At 37.9% G+C, this 23,279-nt stretch overlaps 1 protein-coding gene across 1 annotated transcript in view; it reads right to left on the bottom strand.

Moving 5' to 3' along the window:
* Nucleotides 1–3,508: 3,508 nt before the first annotated feature.
* The window catches only part of GABRG1 (gamma-aminobutyric acid type A receptor subunit gamma1), a 58,380-nt gene continuing 38,609 nt past the window's right edge, over nucleotides 3,509–23,279 (bottom strand). Inside the window, exons 4-9 of the mRNA XM_037383918.1 lie at nucleotides 19,350–19,570; nucleotides 16,487–16,569; nucleotides 15,041–15,178; nucleotides 14,775–14,927; nucleotides 11,407–11,618; nucleotides 3,509–6,476 (exon numbers count right to left, since the gene is read on the bottom strand). Coding sequence (XP_037239815.1) covers nucleotides 6,198–6,476; nucleotides 11,407–11,618; nucleotides 14,775–14,927; nucleotides 15,041–15,178; nucleotides 16,487–16,569; nucleotides 19,350–19,570 — 1,086 coding nt within the window. The 3' untranslated portion in view covers nucleotides 3,509–6,197. The remainder of the gene's footprint in view (nucleotides 6,477–11,406; nucleotides 11,619–14,774; nucleotides 14,928–15,040; nucleotides 15,179–16,486; nucleotides 16,570–19,349; nucleotides 19,571–23,279) is intronic.

Genomic DNA, 23,279 nt, shown 5'->3' with positions numbered 1-23,279 from the left:
ACTTGTCATTGCTGTTAACAGACTTCAACCTTTTCAAGTCTAAATGACAAAACAATCTTAATGCTGCCCTACAGAGCCCGTCTGCCTCCTCAGCTGGATCAACCGAAAATCACTTTCCCAATGTTTAGTGGCAAGGCATCTCCTACCTGTAATGCCTGGACAGGGAAACTTCAAGAGGAAACTTTCTCTTTTGAATTCAGCAAGACTCAAACCCTGATGATAAAGATCATTCCATGAAGCCAGAAACACTCAAAAGAATTGCTTCCAGCCTGAAAAACGTTTGAGTCTCGGGTAGGCATGCAGAGATGTGTGGAAATGCAGCTACTACCAAGAATTACAAAACAGAAGCCTTATTACTGCGACCAGATGCCTGCCTTTCTTGATCCTGTCAGCTAGCCCGACTCAGGCCCTGCTGTCAGTAGCAAAATCTTCCTCATTTACACGTGCCAGACTCCTACCCTTCTGAAACTCTTTTCTTGACTTAAGAAAAGGAACTGAGGGGAAGAACAAGGTAGATCAGTTTACAGGTTGTCTGTCTTACATCCCCTGTGGCTCTCCCCACACGGCTCAAGTAATTTTGATCTACCATAAGCAAAACTTGCAGGCAAAGTAAGATTTGTCACTGGGAAGGGGAAGGAGATAGCCCAGGAATTTTACAGATTAATTTTATTTTCCTTAAAATATCACGTGGCTTTTAAAGTTTTTTAAGGAACAATCTATTGCTAGCAAGTCAAAATCACCTACGGAAAAACGGGTTAGATATTTAGTTGGCTACAGTTTTAGCTAACCGCCTATCTCCATGAGCTGTCTGAGAAATCCTCTAAAGCCTTCATTAACGCTCTAGCTTTCTCAGTGAGTTTTACTAGTAAGTAAAGTCAAAATTTTAGTATTCACTACCTTTTCATTAGCATCATAATATATCCAAAAAGACAACAAAACCCACGATACTGAGCCCTGTGACAAGATTTAGACACCTTGCCCTGGAGCGTGATCAAAACTCTCCCCCTACACCACACAGGGAATCCCTCAGTGCCCCATAACAAGACAATCAGCTCAATGAAATCACGCCTGTGCAAAGATAAACATTAAGTGCAGGGGTGCACTTTTTTTCCCCCATCGTTCTGAAAGCCACGTCACATATCTGTCTTCTGAAGGGAAGCATGTACCCTGTTTCAAATTACAGTCTTGCAGACCGAACTCACCCTTCCTTTTAACTAAAAACTGTTACCAATCTCCCTGGAGCACCCCGGCTATCCTAGTTCATGCCATCAAAATCCACCTTTCCCACTCCCTGAAGGAGAGAGGGACTTGACTGAATGCAGTATAAGTCAGGTTTCCGTTCCCAAATGTTTTAGCCCTCAAAGGGACTGACAGTGGTGTAGACACCTAGACACTAACTCTTTCCCAGTGTCTGCTGTACAAGTTAATACTCAATAGTTTTAATAATACCTTTATCATTAATAATAAAAGGAGAGAAAAAGATAAGCTTTTTTTCTGATTGAACCTGATTTCTGGATTTCTGTCTGGTATTTCACCAGAATGATCACTCAAGATAACCGTTTATTGCTCATTCAGTCTGTAATTAATGTACAGGAAAAGCACAGTATTTTTTCTTTTCACATATATATATAAAAGATCTAATTATGTTGCAGGGAAATGAAAAGCGTTCTCACAAATGCCAGTGAGAAATCCAACAAATAAATAAAAGTCACTCAGATCCATCCAACTGGATTCTGGAATCTCCCTGGTGACCTGCCCCCCATCTTTCCCTTTTCTCCACACCAGCTTTCAGTGCAAACTCTCAGCAGAACAAAATATGCCCATCACAAGAAGTCGTCTTTCTGCGTCCCACTCCATCAACTCCCATCACCTGTCTTGGACCAGAACTTGGTCATAGTCTTGCATGTTCAGTCAGATGGTCTCACCCATCTGGTTGAAACATTACCTTACAAAAAAGTAAAATGAATTTTCAGGTTTTGATTCATGTGGCAACATGGCTTTACAACTGCTATTGCTGGTACAAGTGAAGCAGAAAAGGCAACCGAAAGAGGAAGGACAGATCTATTCCTTTCATTGACTTAAACCACTTGGTTAGCAAGCCCCTGGCATGAACCAGTGCAGAGGCTTTTTCTACAGCCTGGAGAATATTCTGCCCCTCCCCATGAGTCAGTCTCCCCCACAGCACACTCATTGGGGTATGCAGACATTCACAGAGCTTTTCAGGAATGGAAGCACAGTAATTCTTTCTAATTTCTGCCCTTGTACTCTTTAGCTGAGGAATTCTACATTATTTTCTACTTTCCATAGCTATTTAATTATTAAAAAATACAGTATTATTTCACAAACATAAAAGATCACATTTAATGTATAACTGAAAGTACAGTGAATTAATATATATTAAAAAATATTTTAAAATTTAAATTAGATGTATTTGCACTAATTTTCAGGTATTTGGAAGCAGTTAACTGAAATGATGACTGATGCAATTAAACAAAACATATCTTAGTTTAGGCAGATAAATATTTAAATTGAGAACCCTCCTGTTAGGCTTTCAATTGAAAGGTCAAAGGTGTTCACAGATTACAAAGCACGGTTCATATATAATTTCTAAAATCTTTTACTGCCATAGCAAATAAGCCACAAAAAATGACAAATTCCATGTTGCAGGTGCTTCTCCTTCAAAGTCTTACACAAACCTATGTCTGAATGTCAGAAAACCGGGTGAGGTTAAAGCCTTTGAAGCACACCAACACGTGAATATAAAATACATTACCCAGAGCTCATGCTTTGGTTGCACTGCCACTACATAAAACAGATTCATTCAGACACGGAAGACATGCACTTGAAGATCAGTGAGGTACAATCATAGACAAAACCTTACCAAAAATAACACGCTGAGCTGTACTCACTACTAAAATAGACAAGTTGTAAACACTAACACAGAAATATCAAGCAAAAGTCTCTTTTTTTGAAAAATACATTTCAGGAGATGCCTAAGATTGGTGCAGTATAAAACAGTTTCCTCGGACTTTTTCACTCCTTTGCCTTTATGGGCATTTCTCCTCTTAGGTCCCTCTCTTTCAATGAGAAAACTTCTTACTGAAGAGGCCCTGGCTCACACCCTTAATGTTCAATCATTTGAGCTACTGAACACTCATTATTGAAATTAGTGCAAATTAAGCATGTGTTAATGGCATCAATTCAGGACAGCATCCCTCTTTATGGCAGTACATAAGCACACACTTTTCTGAATCCTGGTCTAATTACAGTATTGATTAGAAATAGGTTTAAGCATGTGCTTAAGCAGTGATGGTCAGAATAATATGACTCCAAATACTGTGATTCCAGCTATCAGTAAACAAACTTTTATCCAAGTAGGTTTGAAAAATGATTGCAGCATGTAAGTCCAAGTAATTATATTCTCTGTTTCTTGCCATTTTTTTTGAGTATCACTTAGATTTCTGGGAATCAAATGTTTACATGCAGATTAGAAAGAAAACACATAGGACTAAAACAACACATTTATTACATGCCATGTTACAGTTCACTGTACTCCCATTTCTATTTGCACTCACAGCACTACGGGAGACCAAAATTATTTCATCAGAAATAAATGAAGTACACAGAAAAGTTTGTCAACAGACAGAAGCAAGTGTACCCATAAGCCAAACAGCCATAACGTTCAATAGGTTTAATACTCCGTTACATTGTTTCATAGAAATTAGAGATGAAAGACTTCTTATCCATCCCTTGCCAATTCTGGATATTTTCTGTTCTCCAATTCAGTCACTGGAGGCTGATTGGCAACTGACAACCACATGAACAGAAAAAGCTAACTAGATGTGCCAGAGGAGAGCAGGCTGTGAAATTTGTATTTCCTCTTGTGAAGTGCCAAGTTCTTTCAAGTTCCTTTTGTTTAAAGGTGAGTTAATGAAACTCAGGAGCTCACAAAATCTGGGCCTTGTATTGTATAGCAAGTAGACTGCTTTTCAAGTACACATCCAACATATTGCTGCTGAAGCCACCGCCATCCCTCCCACAGAGGAATGTGTTTAGTGTGCTGTCAAAAAAACATCAAACTGCACTATGGAATTAAAATTGACACGTTTCCATTGTAGCGAACATTTTCTGAAAATGAGACTCTAAAGAAACAATAAATTATACTAGACCAGTGTTGTTAATGATGCCACAGTTCTACGCTCAATCTAACAGTCAGAAGAAGTTGGTGCTCAGAAAGGTTACACAACCAACAATGTCCGCCTACCTCTACAGCAGGCTTTCCAATTCTCTCACTGACTTTCATACTTCATCAGCAAAATACTGAAATAAAAGTTTGCATTAACATGGGATCTTCTCTATCACACTTTCTTCCAGAATCACTGCACCCAGTCTTGCATTCCCTGTTAAAACTCTGGGGCTAAACACTGCAGTAATGTTGTATTGTGTATCATGTATTACTATGTCTGGTACCAACTAGAATATAAAAATACATTAATCTTTTCTGAGAAATTCAGAGGAGGAAGCACATTCAACAGAAATATTGGGGGGAGGGGTGGTCCTTCATGTATAATTTTCTATTATTAGCCAATAATCATGTCTTTATCTCCAGTACTGAACATTCTTACCTACAGCCAAATGCTAATTCCATTAATCCTCTTTAAAGATCTGTAAGGTCTTCTGTGTAATTCTGACTTTTCCTTAATGCATATCTTAATTTTACAGTGACTTTTGCAAGCTCACTTGAGACCAACTTCTTTTTGAGAGACTGCACTTCCCCATAATGAAGACAATGGATTTAAAAATAGAAATGAGATACTAAATACTGCCAGTCAGCAATTGTCAACACAGAGAAGTCAGTCCAGAAAGGCTACTACTGAAGAACTGCTACCAAAGTTAACAGAAACACTGACCACAAAAAGGTTGGAGAACTGATCCTGTGATTTTGGGGGGAATACATACCATTTTGTAGAAGGATCTGCAATGCATAAGGATTATTTTAACACGCTGCCCCACCCCCACCCCCAATAACAGGGCTCTTCCATTAGAAACAAACAAATATCAAGGAGGTAATTACACAGCAACCCATAACACAGGTTCAGTAAATTCATATCATCTGGCTTTGGCTCAGTGACTAGCATATGCAGTAACAACCAGAATCTACAAAACCATACTCTATGCCAAGGGGAGCAGGGCACACGCCACACTCCTAGGGCTGCAGATCTGACATAGCGGCTTTGAACACAATGACTATAGCACTGTTACAGGTTTTCCAAACTCTGATGATGATACAAATTCTATCAAATGCAGAGTTATGACAAAGGAGAGGAATGGAGAGGATGTGAAGAGCATTACGCTTAATGGCCAGAATCTCAGCCAACATCAGTGTGGTTTCTATGAAATGAGCAAGCAACAGCAGCTGGGTAGGAATTTTTGAAAGTTGTAGCCTTCTTGGAGAACTTCGGGGAACTCACAACGGTGAAGTAATGCAGATGGAACACAAACGTAAAGGTAATCTAAGGCTGAAAGCCAAAAGCCTATATCAATGGTCAGGATAAGACAAGCTCAGAATTACCCTTGGGACTTTTGTGATATATCCATTTCTCGCTGCTCTAATCTCTGCATTCTGTATAAATCTGAATGTGATTAATTATGACTTAATCACTCTTTTTAACATACAGCAGAGAACAAACGGCTGGTTGAAAAATAGTAATGTTCCATTTCAACTTTTTTAAAATCAGGGATTCATAAAATCATCATCTTATGGATGAAATGGATGAGAATAATCCCATTTTATTAAGGCTTTCTTTGTAAAGGTGTAAGAGATGCTACAAAATTCATCTGCATTATCATTTAGGATTAAAACTGAAAGCTTATGCAGAACTGTCCAGTTAAATAACATAGCCTCTTGACTCTGCGTTTTGTTAGAGATGGACAAAAATATGTATGTGTTTGGGCAAGTTAAATCTTAGGGAGATTTATTTTTAAACTTTCTCTTCAAAATACCAGTATCAGTTCTATAGTTGATCACAAGAGGGAGACTACATCACCAGATTTCCTCTCGTTGTTTCAAATTTTTAAAGCATCCAAACAATTTGAGTCATTTTGGACCAGCTGTAATCTTTGATGGCTCACTGAAAAGTGTTAATGACTGTTCAATTACCATTTTTTTTTTTCTGAGTTTGTCAAACCTCTGAAATTTATAGATAAAGATAGCCAATCCAGTAAACAAGATTGAACAGTGCAAAGGCAGTTGGAAAGAAGATTCGAGAATAGGAGTCAATTTTTGCAATACGGATGTGTATTCTTCCTTCTCTCCAAGATCCTGTGCGGCAGTCTTCAAAACAACAGAAGAAGCTAGCACAGTCTTTCCCTTCTAGGCACTCATATCCATAATCATCGTCACGTTCAGGGAGATGATTAATGTTATTAATTGGAATTAGTGTTGATCCAGGTCGAACAGCAATTGCAGGTGGTTTCTTAAGAAAAAAAAAAAAAAAAAAAGCGGTTTGGTGGGTTTTTTTATTCTAACATTAAGTAATTCCACAGGCTTTCCATAGCAAAGACTAATATAAGCACCTTCAGTACAATACATAGAAATTCTAATATTAAAGAAAACAGTTCTAGGAGCTTTGTGAATTATGAACTGCTGTATATAATTAGCTCATGCAGGCAAAAGATCATGAATGATTTTCACCTGTCACAGTGAAAACTGGGTTGTGCTGAGATTTGGGAATAGTGGATAATTAGTTACACGGACAGGGTTAGCTGATCCCATCTACAGAACACAAACGAACATTTTGAAGTCAGTCACAGCTTGACAACTGGGTCACAAGCAAGTCCACAAGCAGGCTATAAAGCATCACTACCAAGGGAATGATGATTCTCCCATTATTTGGAGTCTTTAGAATGAGACTGGATGTGTTTCTGGAAGCTACATTTTCACCAAAAACAAGCTAATGAGGTCAGTACAGTATTTTGGTGAAGTTTGAGAGACTGAAATACATAAGGCCAGGCTACACCATCTAGCTCTCCGATGTTAAATCCCTAAACAATGTGCCTCATCTTTAGAAACCCAAGACATAAGACTCCCTAGAATGCCATTCAAGTCACTGAAACCGATCAATTCAGCTCTTAATTCTTACTTTTAGTTTCTGTTGGCATAACTGAACACTCCTGCAAACTGTTAAAAAACTCATTGTAATAGCTGTTAAGATTCATAAATAATTTTCATAGAAAAAATCTGGGTGCGTTATTGCTTAGTACCTAAACTGTTTACTACTCCCTTTCTTGCAGCTTTTGCCTTTTCACTTTCCTTTTACTTGCACTACCACAGCGCATCTTTTGTCCCTCATTATTTTGTTTCCATGCAGTTCTTCATTCTTCATCCTTGTTTTCCTGAATATTTCAAAAAGCATTCTCTTTCTCTGTCTGTCCTTTCTTCTCTTTATAAATCTCACAGACTTTTTAAACTACTCAATAATCCTCTTTCTTTCAACTCCCCCCACCTTTGACATCTCTTCTCCAATCTTCAGACTGAAGACAGGTGTTACATCAACACTACTCTTACATTGTTTTCTCTCTTTTCTACCATCTCCATATTTTGTTATGTAAGGAATAAACACAGCAGGAAAGGATGCAGTCAGAAGAACTAACTTGGTATTGAAGTGTAGAGAAGAATCTCTCTTCAACAATTATATCTCATAGAAAATGAAAAAATACGGGAAAAAAAAAGATGAAAAGCAGGAAGACACATCATTTAGATTCTTGTTATGTTTTAGAGTGCTGTTGTCCCAATTTCCAGGGAATTAGTTTGGCCAGTACACAGATCTCAATACATTATCAAGAAGGCACTCTGTTGCTGCAGGGACATTTTACACAACGTCCCAATGGGTGATGCTAAAGCAGTGCAGTATCCACCACACTTTCAAATAGCTTTATTTAATAAGTGTCTTTACCAGAGGAAGTTTCACACAGACTGCTGTTTCAACACTATTTTAGACGTGATGACCTGGGGAGCTAATTAGCATCCTAAAGGACCTCATTATTCTTTTCAGTTATGATAAAATACTGACAATACAAAAAAACAGCAATCACATACATCTACCCTAATATGAGGCATTACAAACAGGGCTGACTTTTATAAAATATGAGAAGTTCATTTTTTTAAAACAATTTTAACTAACAATTTTTATTTTTTTTTTAAGATATATAGGGAAAGATGCTTATTTCTGACTTATGCTTACTCTGGCTTTACAACAATTTTATGACTGTTGGCTCTGGCATGACTTGTTTCTACTAGTGGGGGTAAAACAGGAATCCCCAACTCAGACACACCACGGAAAGAGGAAAAAGTAACTACTGCTTTTCACTGCTCATGTCACCAGCACGGACTGAGGCTGGCTACTGAATTATGGGTTTGAAGAGATGGCCTGAGAGAGGCAGAAAGACAGTGCCATATCATAGGTCTGACTACCTACAGGGAATACATAAAATGTGTGTAAGACAGAGACAACGTGACAGAAGATGGGAAAAAAACCCAACATCTCACAAGAAAATGACCTTATATCAATTGTCAGAGAAACATTAAAAAAAATAACACACAGATACAGTAGTACATGCTGATTATTCATGTACATGCCTTCTGATATTGTAGATAAAACTCCATGTACAGCAAGAAGCACTTATAATACACTCTGATAGGACCAAAACCAAATTATTCTACATCAACACTAATACATGTACAAAAGAAAGCTATCATCTGTGGAGATCATAGCACAGGTGATGCATTCACTTCAGGTAAAATGTTGATCAGAACAAGATCCACAGCTAATTAAGTTTAATCTTTCTTGTCCAAACTCATTATCTTTACTAATGTAGATTTACATAAGCCAATTCATACTGCCTTTCTTGAATAATGCCAGCACATACTTTGCAAGATAAAACTGTAATCATTTGTAAAATCTCACCACTTTTTCACAAGATCATTTATTTGTACCTTATTGGCATCGGTACCTGGAATAATAAGCTTTTATTGCTTTTTGCAATAGAAATAGAGGACCTATGCAAGGCAAGTTTTCCATTGTAAATGAGAACTTATCAGAAGGAATTAAACTGACTATTTTAATTAAATTGGGGGTTTGAGTTACATATCCATAACTACAAGAGAAAAAGAATTAATAGAAGTCTTTGTCAAAGATAAGGGGGGGGGGGGGGGCGGAGAAAAAATATGGATTTGTAATTGTATGACTTCCCATTAATCAGATGGCTTTTTTTAATTGTTTGATTTGGAACAAGAAATTTTATAGGTTTTTTATAAAACATCACCAAAAAAAACCCTATTTACTGAATTAGAAACCTTGCATCTAAGTATATTAAATTAAATCTCCCCTTTTTTTAGAGTAATCTCTTATCTAATAAGGTCTTACAGCCATAAAGTGCTGAAAGATTTCTGTGAAAATTCTATGTGAAAAGATGGTTGGTTTTCAACTACTTCGAAATAAAAAGCATCCTTTAAAAACACAGTAAATCACAACTGAACAGTGTTTTGAGTATTATGTTGGTAATTTTAATGTTAGACCAAACCCCAGCTATTTATCCAAAAGGTGTCATAGTTTCTATCCCACCATTATTCTACATTTTCAATTGCCATATGCACTGAAAATCTCAAAGCATTTGGCAGATTACTGCACAAATGGCTGATGTGCGAACAGATTCTGGAAAGTCTTGCAAACTACTTCAATGGCTTCTGATCTGGCAGTGGCTGATCTTTAATATCTCCTTGGTTTGAATAACCACTATTTCCTCCTCTCTTCCTCTTCTGCTCGTCGTGCATGCTGAGAGCAGGCCTATTTCAGCTCCCTGTTCCCTAAGTGTTGTTGAGACCTCATTGCAACAACAGCCTGAAAATGAACCTGCTATGCTAACACCGGGAAGTCCCCCAGATTCTGCAGCCTCTGTTACCATTCATCCTCACTGCTCAGCCGTGGCCCCTGCCAAAGCCTGGTTTCCATCCCTTCCATTATGCCCATGCTTGCTTCTACTGCAAAGAGAAAGGAGGTCTGAGGTTTACATTTTCCAGTGTTCTTGGCTGTGCTGGATTCCTTGAGGATCACAGTGATGTGCAAACAAGGCAGCACAGGGCCCTTCACCACTAGCCTTATCCCAAATGCACAGTTGATCCACTCAGAGCAGCTGACCGTATGAAATGTAAGGGCTCTTGTTTCCCGGCATTAAGCTACAGCAGCCCCACAGTGCCCCAGGAAGCCAGCCTCCTACAGCAGCGCTGCTCAAAATGGGCACCCCAGGGTTTTCCTACTCCAGCCACAGGATGGATATGGTTCATAACAGGATTGCTGCATTTCCATGTCCGGGATTCTGTAATTTCAATTTCTGTTTGAACTTACACAGGTGATATTCAACCTTCACCCAGAAAAGACAACTGGTATTGTGATTCAGCTATACTCCAGCTTCATTTGATGAAATGACGTGGAAGGGGGCTTTATAACACTGTCCTTCCTCTTATTCTCTCCAAAAAATGACTACAATCAAGCCGTGAGTGTTCAAACGAATAAGCTATTTAATGTCTTTACTTTAATGTTTTATTAGTTTAAAGATTAGCTTTAAATATGTGTACTGGCTTCCAGCTATAGATTCTTTGGAAGTTTCAGTATTCTTACTACACGAACAGAAAGCCTCTTAAGATGGAGTTAATACTTGTTCCTGGGGTATATGGAGGTTCACACCATATAAACATCAGCTTGTAAAAGCAGAAGGTTCATTTTACCAGAAAGAAACATGGAAGTAAATGAAACAAGAAGACCTAAGGTAGAATTTCTGAAGTGAAAGGAAGTCAGAATACTGACCAATAATAAGCACATCTTCCTTTGCAAAGCTAGTGGGGTAAGACCTAAGTTAGGTGGTGCAGATCCAAACAAATCCTCATACCTTCAGACCATTTACATTATCTCTACTGCTACAGTCTTATCTATGGTTCGCTGCCAGGTGCTGTTTTCAGAAACACCATGCCAAGATAGACCTGTCTCCATGGGCACATACTCCATGGGCAGCTCTAGAAGCACAAAGAGCTTGGGCGTGGGACAGAAGCATGGAATATTGTATCAAACCACTCTCTAGCTTATTCTCATGTGTCTCTTTCTTTCACATGAGTGGACTAATCTAAAACTTTTGTTCATTAGTAGTACTTACAGGAAAATAGTACAAGCCCCCAGCTGTAAAAGAAAAAAACAAAACAAAACAAACCCCAACAAAACCAGACAAAATAACTATTAGTGTCTGAACATTAGCCTTTCTACTTAAGAACGAGTCTTCCAAAATTAATGCTATAATAAAGAGCATTCTGCTTTGCTTCTGCTTTTTTTTTTTCCCCCCTTGTTTAGCTAAACTTACTGATGGCTTAGATCTTGCCTTCTTTTCTTTTCCTTTGTCCCCTTTTCTGTTGCTGGTAAAATAATGCAAGGTGCCATATTCCATCAAGGCAGCAAACACAAATATGAAGCAAACTGAAACAAAAAGGTCCATTGCTGTCACATAGGAAACCTTTGGGAGTGACTTCCTAGCAATTGTACTCAATGTTGTCATGGTCAGCACCGTTGTAATGCCTGTTTGAGAAAGAACATAAAAAAGACAGGAAAAGAGAAGTGTATAAGGAATCCAATCATAGTCACAAAAAGTCCTCAAATTAGCCCCTAATTCATTCACAAGGCATACAAGAACTGAGCCACAGCAGGGTTCACCACTGATCACACCCACAGACATCAGTGCTATTGCAAAAATCTATCCCTATGGATCCAGCAGCCATCATACAGAAGGCAGCACATTTCACCTTCAGTTTATATCTCTCCCATTTTGAACACGCGCTGAATAAACAATGACACTAAGAAAATCTGTGTAATTCAATAGACAAACAGGTACAAATAAGCATGCACATTTTATAAACACAAAAAAAGTCCTTTGGCTCTTGGATTATTAAATGTACAAAAGGGCACATTCAGAACAAAAGGTGTGCTATTTATCAATTATTTCAAACTTCCAGAAAATATGAGAAAAAGGAATACTGTTTTCAATTATTTGTTTCTGACATGTAGCATATCAAACTAGATGACCTTCATGGCCTTTCTTACGTCATTCTCTTAGTTACTAAATATTTTTTCAATACTGTGTCTTAAGTAATAGAAAATGCTTCCCTTAATTCACTTACAAACAAGTTAATTAAAAGAACAAGCTGGCCTTAAGAATGATGTATTCAGAATCTCAACTATACCACTCTTCATTGGTTTAATATTTAGGAGGTATTAACATTTTCTTCTTATATTTGATGCCTCAGGGAGATGCAAAGCCTTTTTCATAGTAGTCCAAAATTAAGATGTGACCTATCCTTTGGAAAGTAATACTTGAACACAAAAATAATTTGTTATTTACATGCACAGGCTGATTGCAAAAAATGCATTACACCAGTCTATGGCTGTCTATGGCTTTTAAGTCAAAGCATGGAATCAGGGCTCACTGTGGACTGACTGATCCTGCAGCAGGAAAGCGGTGTTGATTTTGCAACAGACTTCCCAATGAAATTACATGCCTAAAAGGGCAAACAGCTCACCACAGAGTTTTCCAAAAGAGCTTCACTTCCACTAGATGCTTTTGAAAATCAGTGAGGCATTTCTCTGCATAGTGAAATGTCCAAACACCTTCGATCATCGAAAACCTTTTGCTTTGGGAAACCACAATCTGTCAGGATCTTTCAACATATATGGAAGAAAAAGGTCCAAGACTTTTCAGTGTACCAGACCCCAGCACAGCCTCCAGGTGGGAGGTCACACCCACCATTCCCCTTACTGACTTCTGTTCAGAGAGGGCAAAGGGAGACATGGACATTTCCAGTCCTCTCCACTACGCAAAAGGCATACAGGGGTCTGTCACAGGGAGTAAACCTTCCACATCACGCCTGCCTGCCATGATGGACTTTGCTTAGTTTTGGCTTTCTTGTCTAAATTTCTCAGACCTTCTATAAAATTGTCTCTATTTGAATGGTATTCTATTTCTTCTTCACCAGAACATCTGCATGTAAGAAAAGTCATCCTACAATCTGTCAAATGATGGCTTCTGAATGTTCTTACAAAAGGAGCTCAGAGTTAACTGCAGGGAGCTGTAAATATGACATTGCAAATGTTTGTAGTACATCTCAAGTTGATAAAGGTTAGTACTGCTGAGGTGGGAGCATGAGAACTCTAGCTTAACCATAAGATCAAAGGCAAATTTGCTAGGTTCATGACAGAGAAAAAGTACTTTGTAAAAACAACAAACTGGATACAGAACTAGCAGGTTACCAATACAACAGTTCCTGTTATAGCTAGCATCTTTCCAGATGGTACCCACAATGATGTTCAACGATTAGTCAGTCAAAGAAATCTCATAAATTTCTAAATCAAGATTTGAAACTACAAAGAGACAGTTTCACTTATTTATTCAAGATTTTAGGCTCACTTCACTAAACTTTGCAGTACTTTTGAATAGCATAAAGATACAAGACTCAGATTTTCTTCCCTTACCTTTTCATTAGCCTACTGAGCCATGCTCATTTTTGCTTGCTTGCTTTCTTGGCTTGACTGCAGGTGGTTCAGTTTCAGTGGGAAAGGCAGGGAGTTAAAGCTTGGACTCACCCTTCTAGTAGGGAACACTCCTATAATGTGGGAATGGGGTCTTCACAATCCTATAAGCTGAGGATGAGGAAAATAAACTCACTTCTCTCACTTCCTAAGATGCACTCCCAGCTCTTGAACTTTCCCCCCGGAATCGGTCATCACCAGTTTCACTAAAAGCATCTGTCACTGCTAAGCTCGAAGCTGCTAGTGTGTATCCTCTGCACACACAGCTATCATTCTTTCTGTGGGGACTATAACTCTTCTCCAAGGCAGCATATGAATCCTAACCAAACACAGGAGACTGACACCATGCTAAACCAGCCAGCCAAGATGACACTAACACAGAATTATCTCTGTAGCAGAACTTGCAACATACTTCAGCACTGTCAGTAGTAAAAGCAGGACAGTGAGTAAGTTTTTGTGAGGTATATGCTTAACTGCTTGCAGTGCAACTTTGGTTGCAAATTTCCTATCCTATCCTTGGCTTAAAAGAAAAACTTGTATTATTTAAAAAACCCAACAACAACAAAAACCAACCAACCAACCAAAGATCTTCACAGTTTTCGCCTGTATAGTAATGACAAAACCATTTCACATTATTCCACATACATTCAGGGAAGAGTCGAGTCACCACGCCTGAAGGTATTTAAAAGATGTGTAGATGTGGTGCTCAGGGACATGATTTAGTGACAGGTTGGCAGTGTTGGGTTAACAGTTGTACTGGATGGTCTTAAAGGTCTTTTCCAACCTAAATGATTCTGTAAGTCTATGATGCTAAGTGAAGTTTAATCATACTTGTCAGACTAATGACTGCCATATTGCCACCCCTGGAGCTGACAAAAAGAACATAAAAGAGAAAAATTGTATCATGTGAACAACAGCAGATCCACAAGGCTTGAATCAGGATTTGCAGATTTCCATTCTCAATACTCCCTCCTTAAGCCCTGCTGTGCACCCACAGCAGGATCCTCCTACTCTTAATCTTACAGTTCAAGAGAAAGGTGACCAATGGTCACAATCTGAAGGGGAATAAACTGTGGTTGATTTACTGTCTGGTGCAGATTTGTATTCCTGGGGAGTACCAGACCCTTCAAGGTTGATAAAAGACATTCTTACCCAGAGAAGTCCTTGCAGGAACTGCATCCTTATTGATCCAAAATGACACCCATGAAAGAACAACTGTGAGTATACAAGGAATGTATGTCTGAATAGTAAAATATCCCATACGTCTGCTGAGATCAAAGAAGATTGTCATAATAATATAATCACCTATAATTTAAAAAAGGAAAAAATACTTTAAAATAGTTTTCAGTTGTATCTTCATCTGTTAGTTTTGTTCTACAAAGACATTACATGAAATAAAACTTAACATTTTGCCTTACCAGACAAGGTATGAGAAATTTCAGTTGTATTTCGTAACCCTACAAATGCAAACTGATACAATCTCCAGTATTTTGGATCTGCCACTTCAACAGAGGTTTTCTTCCATTTGTATTCAATTTCATTTCTGGGATATCCATCTAGAAAAAAACAGAGCAAATCAAGCGTTCAGCCACAGTATATACCAAAGCATGTTTTGTGATCCCTTAAGTTGTTTATAAACTAAACCAGGGCTATACATAAAGTTGATCAGAGAGAAAGCCAATCTATAATCCACCTGATACACTCTAAAAATTAACCACAAAATATCTAGCCTCAGTTTTAGGCCTAGTTAAGTGTATGATTGATCAAAAACAATGTAAATGTTTAGGAAATATCTACACAATATTATGGAACTCAGATATGAAAAACTGCTGCAGAATCATGACTATGAATTAATACACAAATGTACTATACATTATCATTAAATAACCAAAAAATGCTTAAAAGGACAGACACTTTTTAGTACGTATCTTTATAAAATTCCTGTTGATGTGTATTGAAAATTTCTTTATATATCATTCCCAGAATGGATCTTTGTGGACTGATTCACTGTCTAGTACTTCAGCTTTAAGGAAACGCAACCTTCTTGATTTTCATGTGTCTCACATGTTGCCCCACATTATCTTGCAGAAAAGGCAGAAATGAAATAAAGCAAGACTCACTGGTGTGGCACTACTATTTAATCAATGGAGCTACCAAAGCTCACTTAGCTGCAAGCACTCAAGAAGGAAGTATTCAATGAAAACAGTAATTTAAAAAGCATCACTAATGTTTGATTTCATTGCCTATTAGGCTTAATATTTAGGAATTACTTATTTAGCTGTGTTCAGGTGGGTTTGGTTTCTTTTGCCAGTAATAGTACAATTCCCTTAGAAACTGTTGTGTTTTTTTTAAATAATATATACTTGATATTAAAGAAATGAAGCCTGAAAGTTGTGTTTCTTGCTCACATAAATAAGTCCCACTGAAAGGAGGAGGACTTAAGACTGATCAAGCATTTCCAGGAACAGGTTGAAGAAGACTGATCTTATTTTTCCTTTTAAGTATACCAGATGGAACTAATTCAAAGCTGGCAAGTCTGGCAGGCATAAAAAATAAAGTTCTTCCAAGGCAATAGATTTCCATTAACTGGAATGGGCATTGTATCAGATCCTAAGCAAACAGATTATTTTTAAAGTTGCACCTAAATGAAATGCATGTAATTCAACTCAGTTGTTACTGCATTTAATAATGCATCAAATAATGCAATAAATCTAACCAAAGCATAAACAGGTCAGTTGTTTCCTTCACTACAACACTTTAAAAAGTAAACACTTGCTCTCTTGCTGCCAGAATTTAAGGAAATTTAAAGCCTGAATGAAAGTAAAGATTAAAAAAAAAAACAAAACCAGTATTTTACCACCTACAGCTTGAAAACTCCAGTGGACAGGAGTGTTCATCCATAGGAAAGTTATGAAGCTGAAGATAACATTCAGCATTAATTGTCAGCCTAATTAGAAAAGGAAGGGAAAAAAAAAGAAAAAAGATTATATTCAAGCATCCAGACACTTCAGACTAGATAGTAAAGAACAAGTACGGATATCAATTTTGCCAATTAATGGATGTTACACATAGCCAACTGTGTATCTGCAAGAAACATGCAGCATCACCACCAAAGAACAAAAACTATCATCATATGCAACCTGACAACCTGCATCGTTTTGACTGGCATTTCAAACCACTTCAAAAATTTCAATTGATTTGGGGGGATCTCTCCACTCTTTACCAGAACTAGGGGATAAAAAGAAGGGACTGAAGGCAGGGCAAGGAGGGGAGTTTATGATAGCAAACAATGGAAGTTTCCGGAGAACACATTTGTCAAATCAAATTGCATTTGGCATAACTCTATGTGGTGGCTATATACACGAGAGAGAAAGGGGGCACAGGGGGGACATGGGCTTGCTCTGTACTCATGGAAGCAGTTCTGGTGAAGACAATAGAGTGTCTAGGAAAGAGCAGACTTGGTATTTCTGCTCATTTAATGTCTAAGGCATTCAAGTAATCAGACAACTCACACACATTTTAGAAGTGGTTTAGGACTTGTAAGGGTATCAGCTGAATCACTTACTGCTTTTGTAAATACTAATCACAGATTTCCAAAGAGCTTCCAAGCAACCAATACAAAACCCAGTTCTGCTAACTTTCACTAGGAAGCTGGAGTAAGGGGTTAGACTCCAAACTGCCTACTTTGCATTTAAAATTCCTGTTCCTTTGCTGGTAAGACTGTGAAGAAAGTCAGCATATCTTTTAAAATCAACTTGAAAATAAACATAACACTTGCATACTTGACTGTATGCAGTACTTACATACTAGACACAAAGGGATGGGAAAAGGAAGATTCTGCCACATGCTGCCAGAAAGCTCTCTAAGTCTGTGAACAAAGTAGTTATTCTACACAAAGTGTCACTAGGATCTTTCTAGAAATTTGTCCTGGGCAAAAGAGAAGTTTATAAGAGAAAGTGTATTTCTTGCCATATACTGGGGCGAAAAAGAAGAAACACCCCACCACCACCATATTTCTAAATAAAACACTTGCATCTCTCTGAAGATGCTTTTCAAATTTGCCAGCTATGGTATATGCCTTTATTGCCTTTGCTTTCCATTTTCAACCTTTGGATAGTCAAACGCTTAAAGAAAAATAAAACAAAACCAGACTTTTACTAAAACCAGCACAACTAGACCTGGAATCACTGATAAGTGCAATGGATGGACAAGGACTAGCCTTAAAGGAGACTTAGTAAGCCTAACTAACAGAATCACCACGTCTGCTCCCTGAATTACCAGCAGGGAAAGAGTGGTGGCACAGGGCAGCCCATGAACCTGGAGCACTGTCAGATCCTATTATTGTTCCTTCAATAACCAACATATGAACCTCTCGATGTTATTCTACCTTAGGCCAAATTCAGGCCATATCCTCACCTATACAGATGTTTGCACACTGCAGTGCTGGGTGAATATCTGTGCTGCTGTTTTATTACTAGCTCATTGCACTTCAAATCTCATACTCTAGCACAATAATTCTAACGTACTGCGCTGGGAGAGCTCACATGCTTTTTTTTGTTGCATCTGTTTGTTTCTTTGTGTTACTTAGACCCTGTTTAAAAAAAATTGTATATCGAAACTGAATGGATAAAAAAAGGGTAAAGTCCAAGTATGACTTTAGAATTGTTAGCTACAAAAAGAAAAAAAATAAATATTAGTATGTCAACAGAAGAGGCTGTCTAGAGATTTTTATAAACACCAGCATAATTAACTGTTTAAAAAGTGCTCTGCAGAGACAGTTGTATGCTCTCAAATGAAACATACTAAGAAAAAATACTTTAAAAAAGAGTATCTTTTTAAAACATTCTAAATTTTCTTACTTCTGATACAGAAGACTTTTATAAATTTTTCATACAACACAACTAGCCTGCATATGAAAAAGCATAAATGAATGAAAAGAAAGCAGTTAAAAGGTGAGTCATTAAGAGAATATTCACATTTATGGCATCCTCTGCATGGACTGCTTCTTGATCAGCTTCTAATTCGTTGCAAGATTTTTTAGGCATACTTAATACAGCTGAGAGATGACCCTAAAATGCTTTCTGTAGACTACAGCCTTTCAAGAACTGTTTGAAAAGTGGCTCAAAACTTAGTATCAGCCCAAGCATCCCCCATTTGCCAAGAAGAATTATCACCAACATGTTTGCTTATGCTTAATTTGGATGAACAGATTTGTTGATTTTAACAGCTTGGGAGGGTAAACATGTTAAGAAGTATATGCAGGACTGGGGCCTTAGCTTTAATCAAACTTCTTACGATTTTTATTATCTGAAGCATTTTGTATCTAACTTACAGAATATAATTTGGTGAAAATTAAATACTGAACTATTTAGAATAGAAAGTCTGCAAAACAATTTATGACTAGATCTGCAGTATCTTCGTGACAGACCACCATGGTGCTACATACTATATAACATCTATTTTTAATCTTGCTTGTACCTAAATGAAATTAAAATTTGCTAACCCGTTCGATCGTCTTTACCCCATTATCTAGGCAATATATTTCAATACTACTATTTTCATGCTTTTCATGATCAAATAATCTTTTTTTTTTCCCTTTATTAAACTCCTTGCAAATTCCTGTGGTCCACAACAAAAGAGCTGCCAAGTATTTGATTCATATTCATTATTTTCATATTCCTGGTCATAACAGTTTTATTTTTTTCTACTGACTTAATAAAAACCCACCTTAGAGTGTATAATACTCTTCCATCACTCCAGATTCGAAGCAAACGATTTGGAGTTGTAATCCAGTGAGCATCAGATTTCCTTGAGTTCCGGAAGAAAGTGTCTGGAATCCAAATCTTTCCAACCATATTGCTATTAAGCATAAGCACTTTCATTGAGCTGTTAAATTTTAGACGACTGTCATACCAAGTCTGGGCAAAAATTATATCTATAGTGTATTCCTAAAAACAGAGAAACAACCATATCTATGTATAGGTTTACCAAAGTCTGCAAGCCAACAATTTTTAATTCATATATAAATCTGAGGCCACTTTTTCTATTATTTTTTGTATCACCATTTGCAGAGTACACAGCAGCCTGTTACCCCAAACTGTGACATTACAGGCTGATGAGTGATGCATACAGCATTCTGCCCCTACCTCCTCTGACACATTGATTAGTTACAGAAGAGGAGACATGATGGGAGCTTGGTGTAACTTGGGAGGTCCCCACACAGTGCATTCATCTCTGGGGCCTTAGCCAGAAATTTAAGAGCAACCTTAACACCTCAGGGCTAGACAATTTTTTTAAGACATATTCTACATATCTTAAGAAGCAAGCTGAACAAACTTTCTAGATCTTCCACCAAACTTTACACCATGAAATTTAAGATCCTTCAAGAAATTTCAGATTTTGAAAAAATAATGAGTATGCGGGAAGTAAACACCACAGTTTGCAGAACTATCTGTTACCATCTGCCTCATACATCTACCTACATACACACAAAAGTACACACAATCATAACCAAGAAGGAAATTTCTCTAAAGCAATTCCACGTTACATATTAAAGCCTCAAGAAAGCTTCTTTGGTGATGGAAAGTCAAACTCCTCAGTAGCCTTATGGCCAGAAAAGAAAGCTGAAAAACAAAATAAAACAAACAAACAAATAAAAGGAAAACCCACAGCCTTTTAATGAGGCAATTCTTGACACAGTAAAACTTGAGGGAGATAAACATTACAGAGGCAACGAGATAACAGTTTTTTAAAGAATCCAGCCAGTGGTTCCTGCACTCCAAAGGAGCAAAGCAGCAGCCTTTTCTGAAACTCTTGTATTTGTCACAGGTCCAGACCACACAACTCTGACCTTAAGGGTAACAACAGCCTCTCTACTTGATGGAAGATTTGATCCTTCTTGCATGGCTGCCCCATGAGGGCTCCAATGGGCAACTTGGCAGCTCTTCTGAAGGATGAAGAGCTGGAGAGCAGACGTAGACACTTGCTGTTGGTTGTTCGCCTCTCAGATTTGGGATGAATGGGAAGGGGGAAGAGAGGAGACAGCGTTTCAAACTCTTGCTTGAGGCAAAGGGCTCACCACCAGTTTACTTAGTCAATAAAAATGCACAGTACAGACAGCCAATTCTTGTTTTAAATAAATTAAAAGTGGAAGGCTTTGCTGGTTGGGGTTGCGGGGTGCGTGTGTTCATTTTACTTTTAAATAATCACAGCAGCCAACTGGACAAGTTACAGGCTTCTCACTCATTTCCGCAACTGATACCATCCATCCTCCAGGAAAGTTTGTGAAATTTGGTGCTTCACCCTTGAGAAGTGTCAAGGCAGATACTACAGCACTACCTAAATCTCTCTCAATTTTCCCACTTCTCCAGGAGGGAGAAGAACAGGTTCCAGAAATACATAACCAAGAGGGAGGGTTGCCCTTGCTTTGTGATGTGTGGCAGATGAATTACCACCTGGACTGTGGTAACTCAGTGGCTCTCAAAGGTTATGAGTAACTAGTGTGTGAGGCAAACAGTGGGGTGACAGAAGGAACAAAAGGAGTAATCAAAATTGCATTTTAGAGATGACTTTGCTCTAAAACTCTGCTTATTCCTTGAAAAGCACTGTCATCAGGGGAAGATTCTGCAGGCCAAAACAAGTCCCTGATTATTTCATTTCTGTAAGCAATGTTCAAGACACCTGTGAAAACCCAGGGCCTATTTAACCTTAAACCTCAAATTTTTGTGCTCATCTATAGTGGTTACAACTGGAAAGGAAACTTGCCTTGCTGTAGTGTAAATAAGAGCCCAAGGCAGTGCAGAGGAGAAGCGTTTTAGTGGGCTTGAATGGAACAGAATGAACAAAGATTTACATGTTGCCTTTAGAGTACAAATAGGAGAAAAAAAGAAGCCAGTGAGTGAAATCCACAGACATGACCAAATGTATGAAAAGAGTAGAATGTGAGTTTGAATGTGCTACTCTAAGCAGCCACTTCACAGTAGCACTGTATTGTCTAAGAAAAAGAAATTTATCAAAGTGTGATCACAGTCAAATGCACCCAGAGCAAGAAAACTCAGGTTGTCATAGAATACCAACCACCCTAACAAATTAAGATAAAAAAGGAAGAGGAGCTCACAGATTATTCTGAACACACAAAGCAAAGGAACAGCCTCAGTGGACCCAGATGCTTGTATTCTCTTACCTTTCAGTATTAAATGTGCAAGTTTTTATCATACCCATGTATTACAGGAGTTGTTTAAAGAACTTTTTGGGGAAAAAAAAAAAAAGAAACTTTGTTAAAATCCTTTATGATATGTTTATAACTGTTCAAAAATAATTTAACATATAATAGTTTAACATCATAAAATTAGTAACTACTTGTTTCCATGTAGCTTGCTGAATGTAAAACAAGAGATCCAAACTGCTAGCCCCTTGTCACACATACCTGCAGAGGATTTTCCTCCATTTGTGAGCTGATACCACCCTCTCCTTTCAGGAGTCAGCCAAAGGCATCCCACCATCTACTACTACTCATCCCACCTGAAAGATGTGGACTGCAGCCTCATGGTGGGTGGCAGCAGCAGTTCACCCCTCTCTTCAGCAGGGAACCCAGAATCAGTGCCCTCTGACTTCTCCCAAGAACATTTATTCCACTTATAACATCTGCTTTGGTGGACATTACTGCCTACTTCTTCAGCATATCTATTTGTCCTGTGTCTCCCTGAGACCCCTCTGCCTTTGAGTCTCCATAATACAACCTGAGGCTGCATATATTCTTCACACAATGCATCTCACATAGGACCACATTTTCAACACATTTTATCTATACAATCTTTCATTCAAGTGAACTTTAGCATAATGTCCAAGCACATATATGTACTCACATTGTGGAGGTGCAAGGCATGTGAAAATCGGACTCAAATATATATTGGCCTCCTTTCTGAACACAAGTTTCCCTGCAGAAAAGGCCAGGTGGCATAGGTTCAAATAGATCCCAAGCAGTCACCAAGCACAGGCAAGCATACAGGATGATCAGACAACTAAAGAGTCTGGCAGCATGCAGCTGTGACAGTATAGATGCTTGGGAGCATCTATAAAAGGGAATGCATCTATGAAAAGGAAACTATGCTAGGCACATATCAAAACAGTTGGATTTTTTTCTGAAAATGTAGTTTTGAAATGGGCCTGAAATTTTCAAATTTTATATATTCATACACTGAATTCCCTTGAATTTGCACCTCCTAAAATATTTCATATTCCCTTTTAAGAAAAAAAAATCTGGGTCCCTAAAATGTATTGAAAATGAGGTAGAAAAATTACTATACTGTCTCTTCTGGGAGTACTTTGTTTCCAAAACTGAATGAATAAAAGCCCTATCTTTGTTTAGGTATCTCATATGAGCAAGCACAACAGCAGCCAGATTTATATAATATTCTTTCAGTGCAACAAGTCTTTCTGAGCAACTATTTTGTTTTCCCTCTTTTCTCACAAAAAGGTAAAATTAACACTCTTATCACTACTTTTATTAGTCTTTCATAAAACTCACCATTCAATGCCACTCCGTAACCATAGAAATTGGTTTACTACTCTCTCTTTCAAAAGAAACTAATGATAAAATAGCCATGCAGAATAAAATGGCATCAATCTATGGCTGCGTTAGTCACAGCTATAGCAAAA

This window comes from Falco rusticolus, chromosome 1, assembly GCF_015220075.1.
Source record: "Falco rusticolus isolate bFalRus1 chromosome 1, bFalRus1.pri, whole genome shotgun sequence".
In the NCBI taxonomy this organism is placed as follows: domain Eukaryota; kingdom Metazoa; phylum Chordata; class Aves; order Falconiformes; family Falconidae; genus Falco; species Falco rusticolus.
Note: the sequence above shows the minus strand (reverse complement) of the source record. Positions and strands in the feature narration are given on the sequence as shown.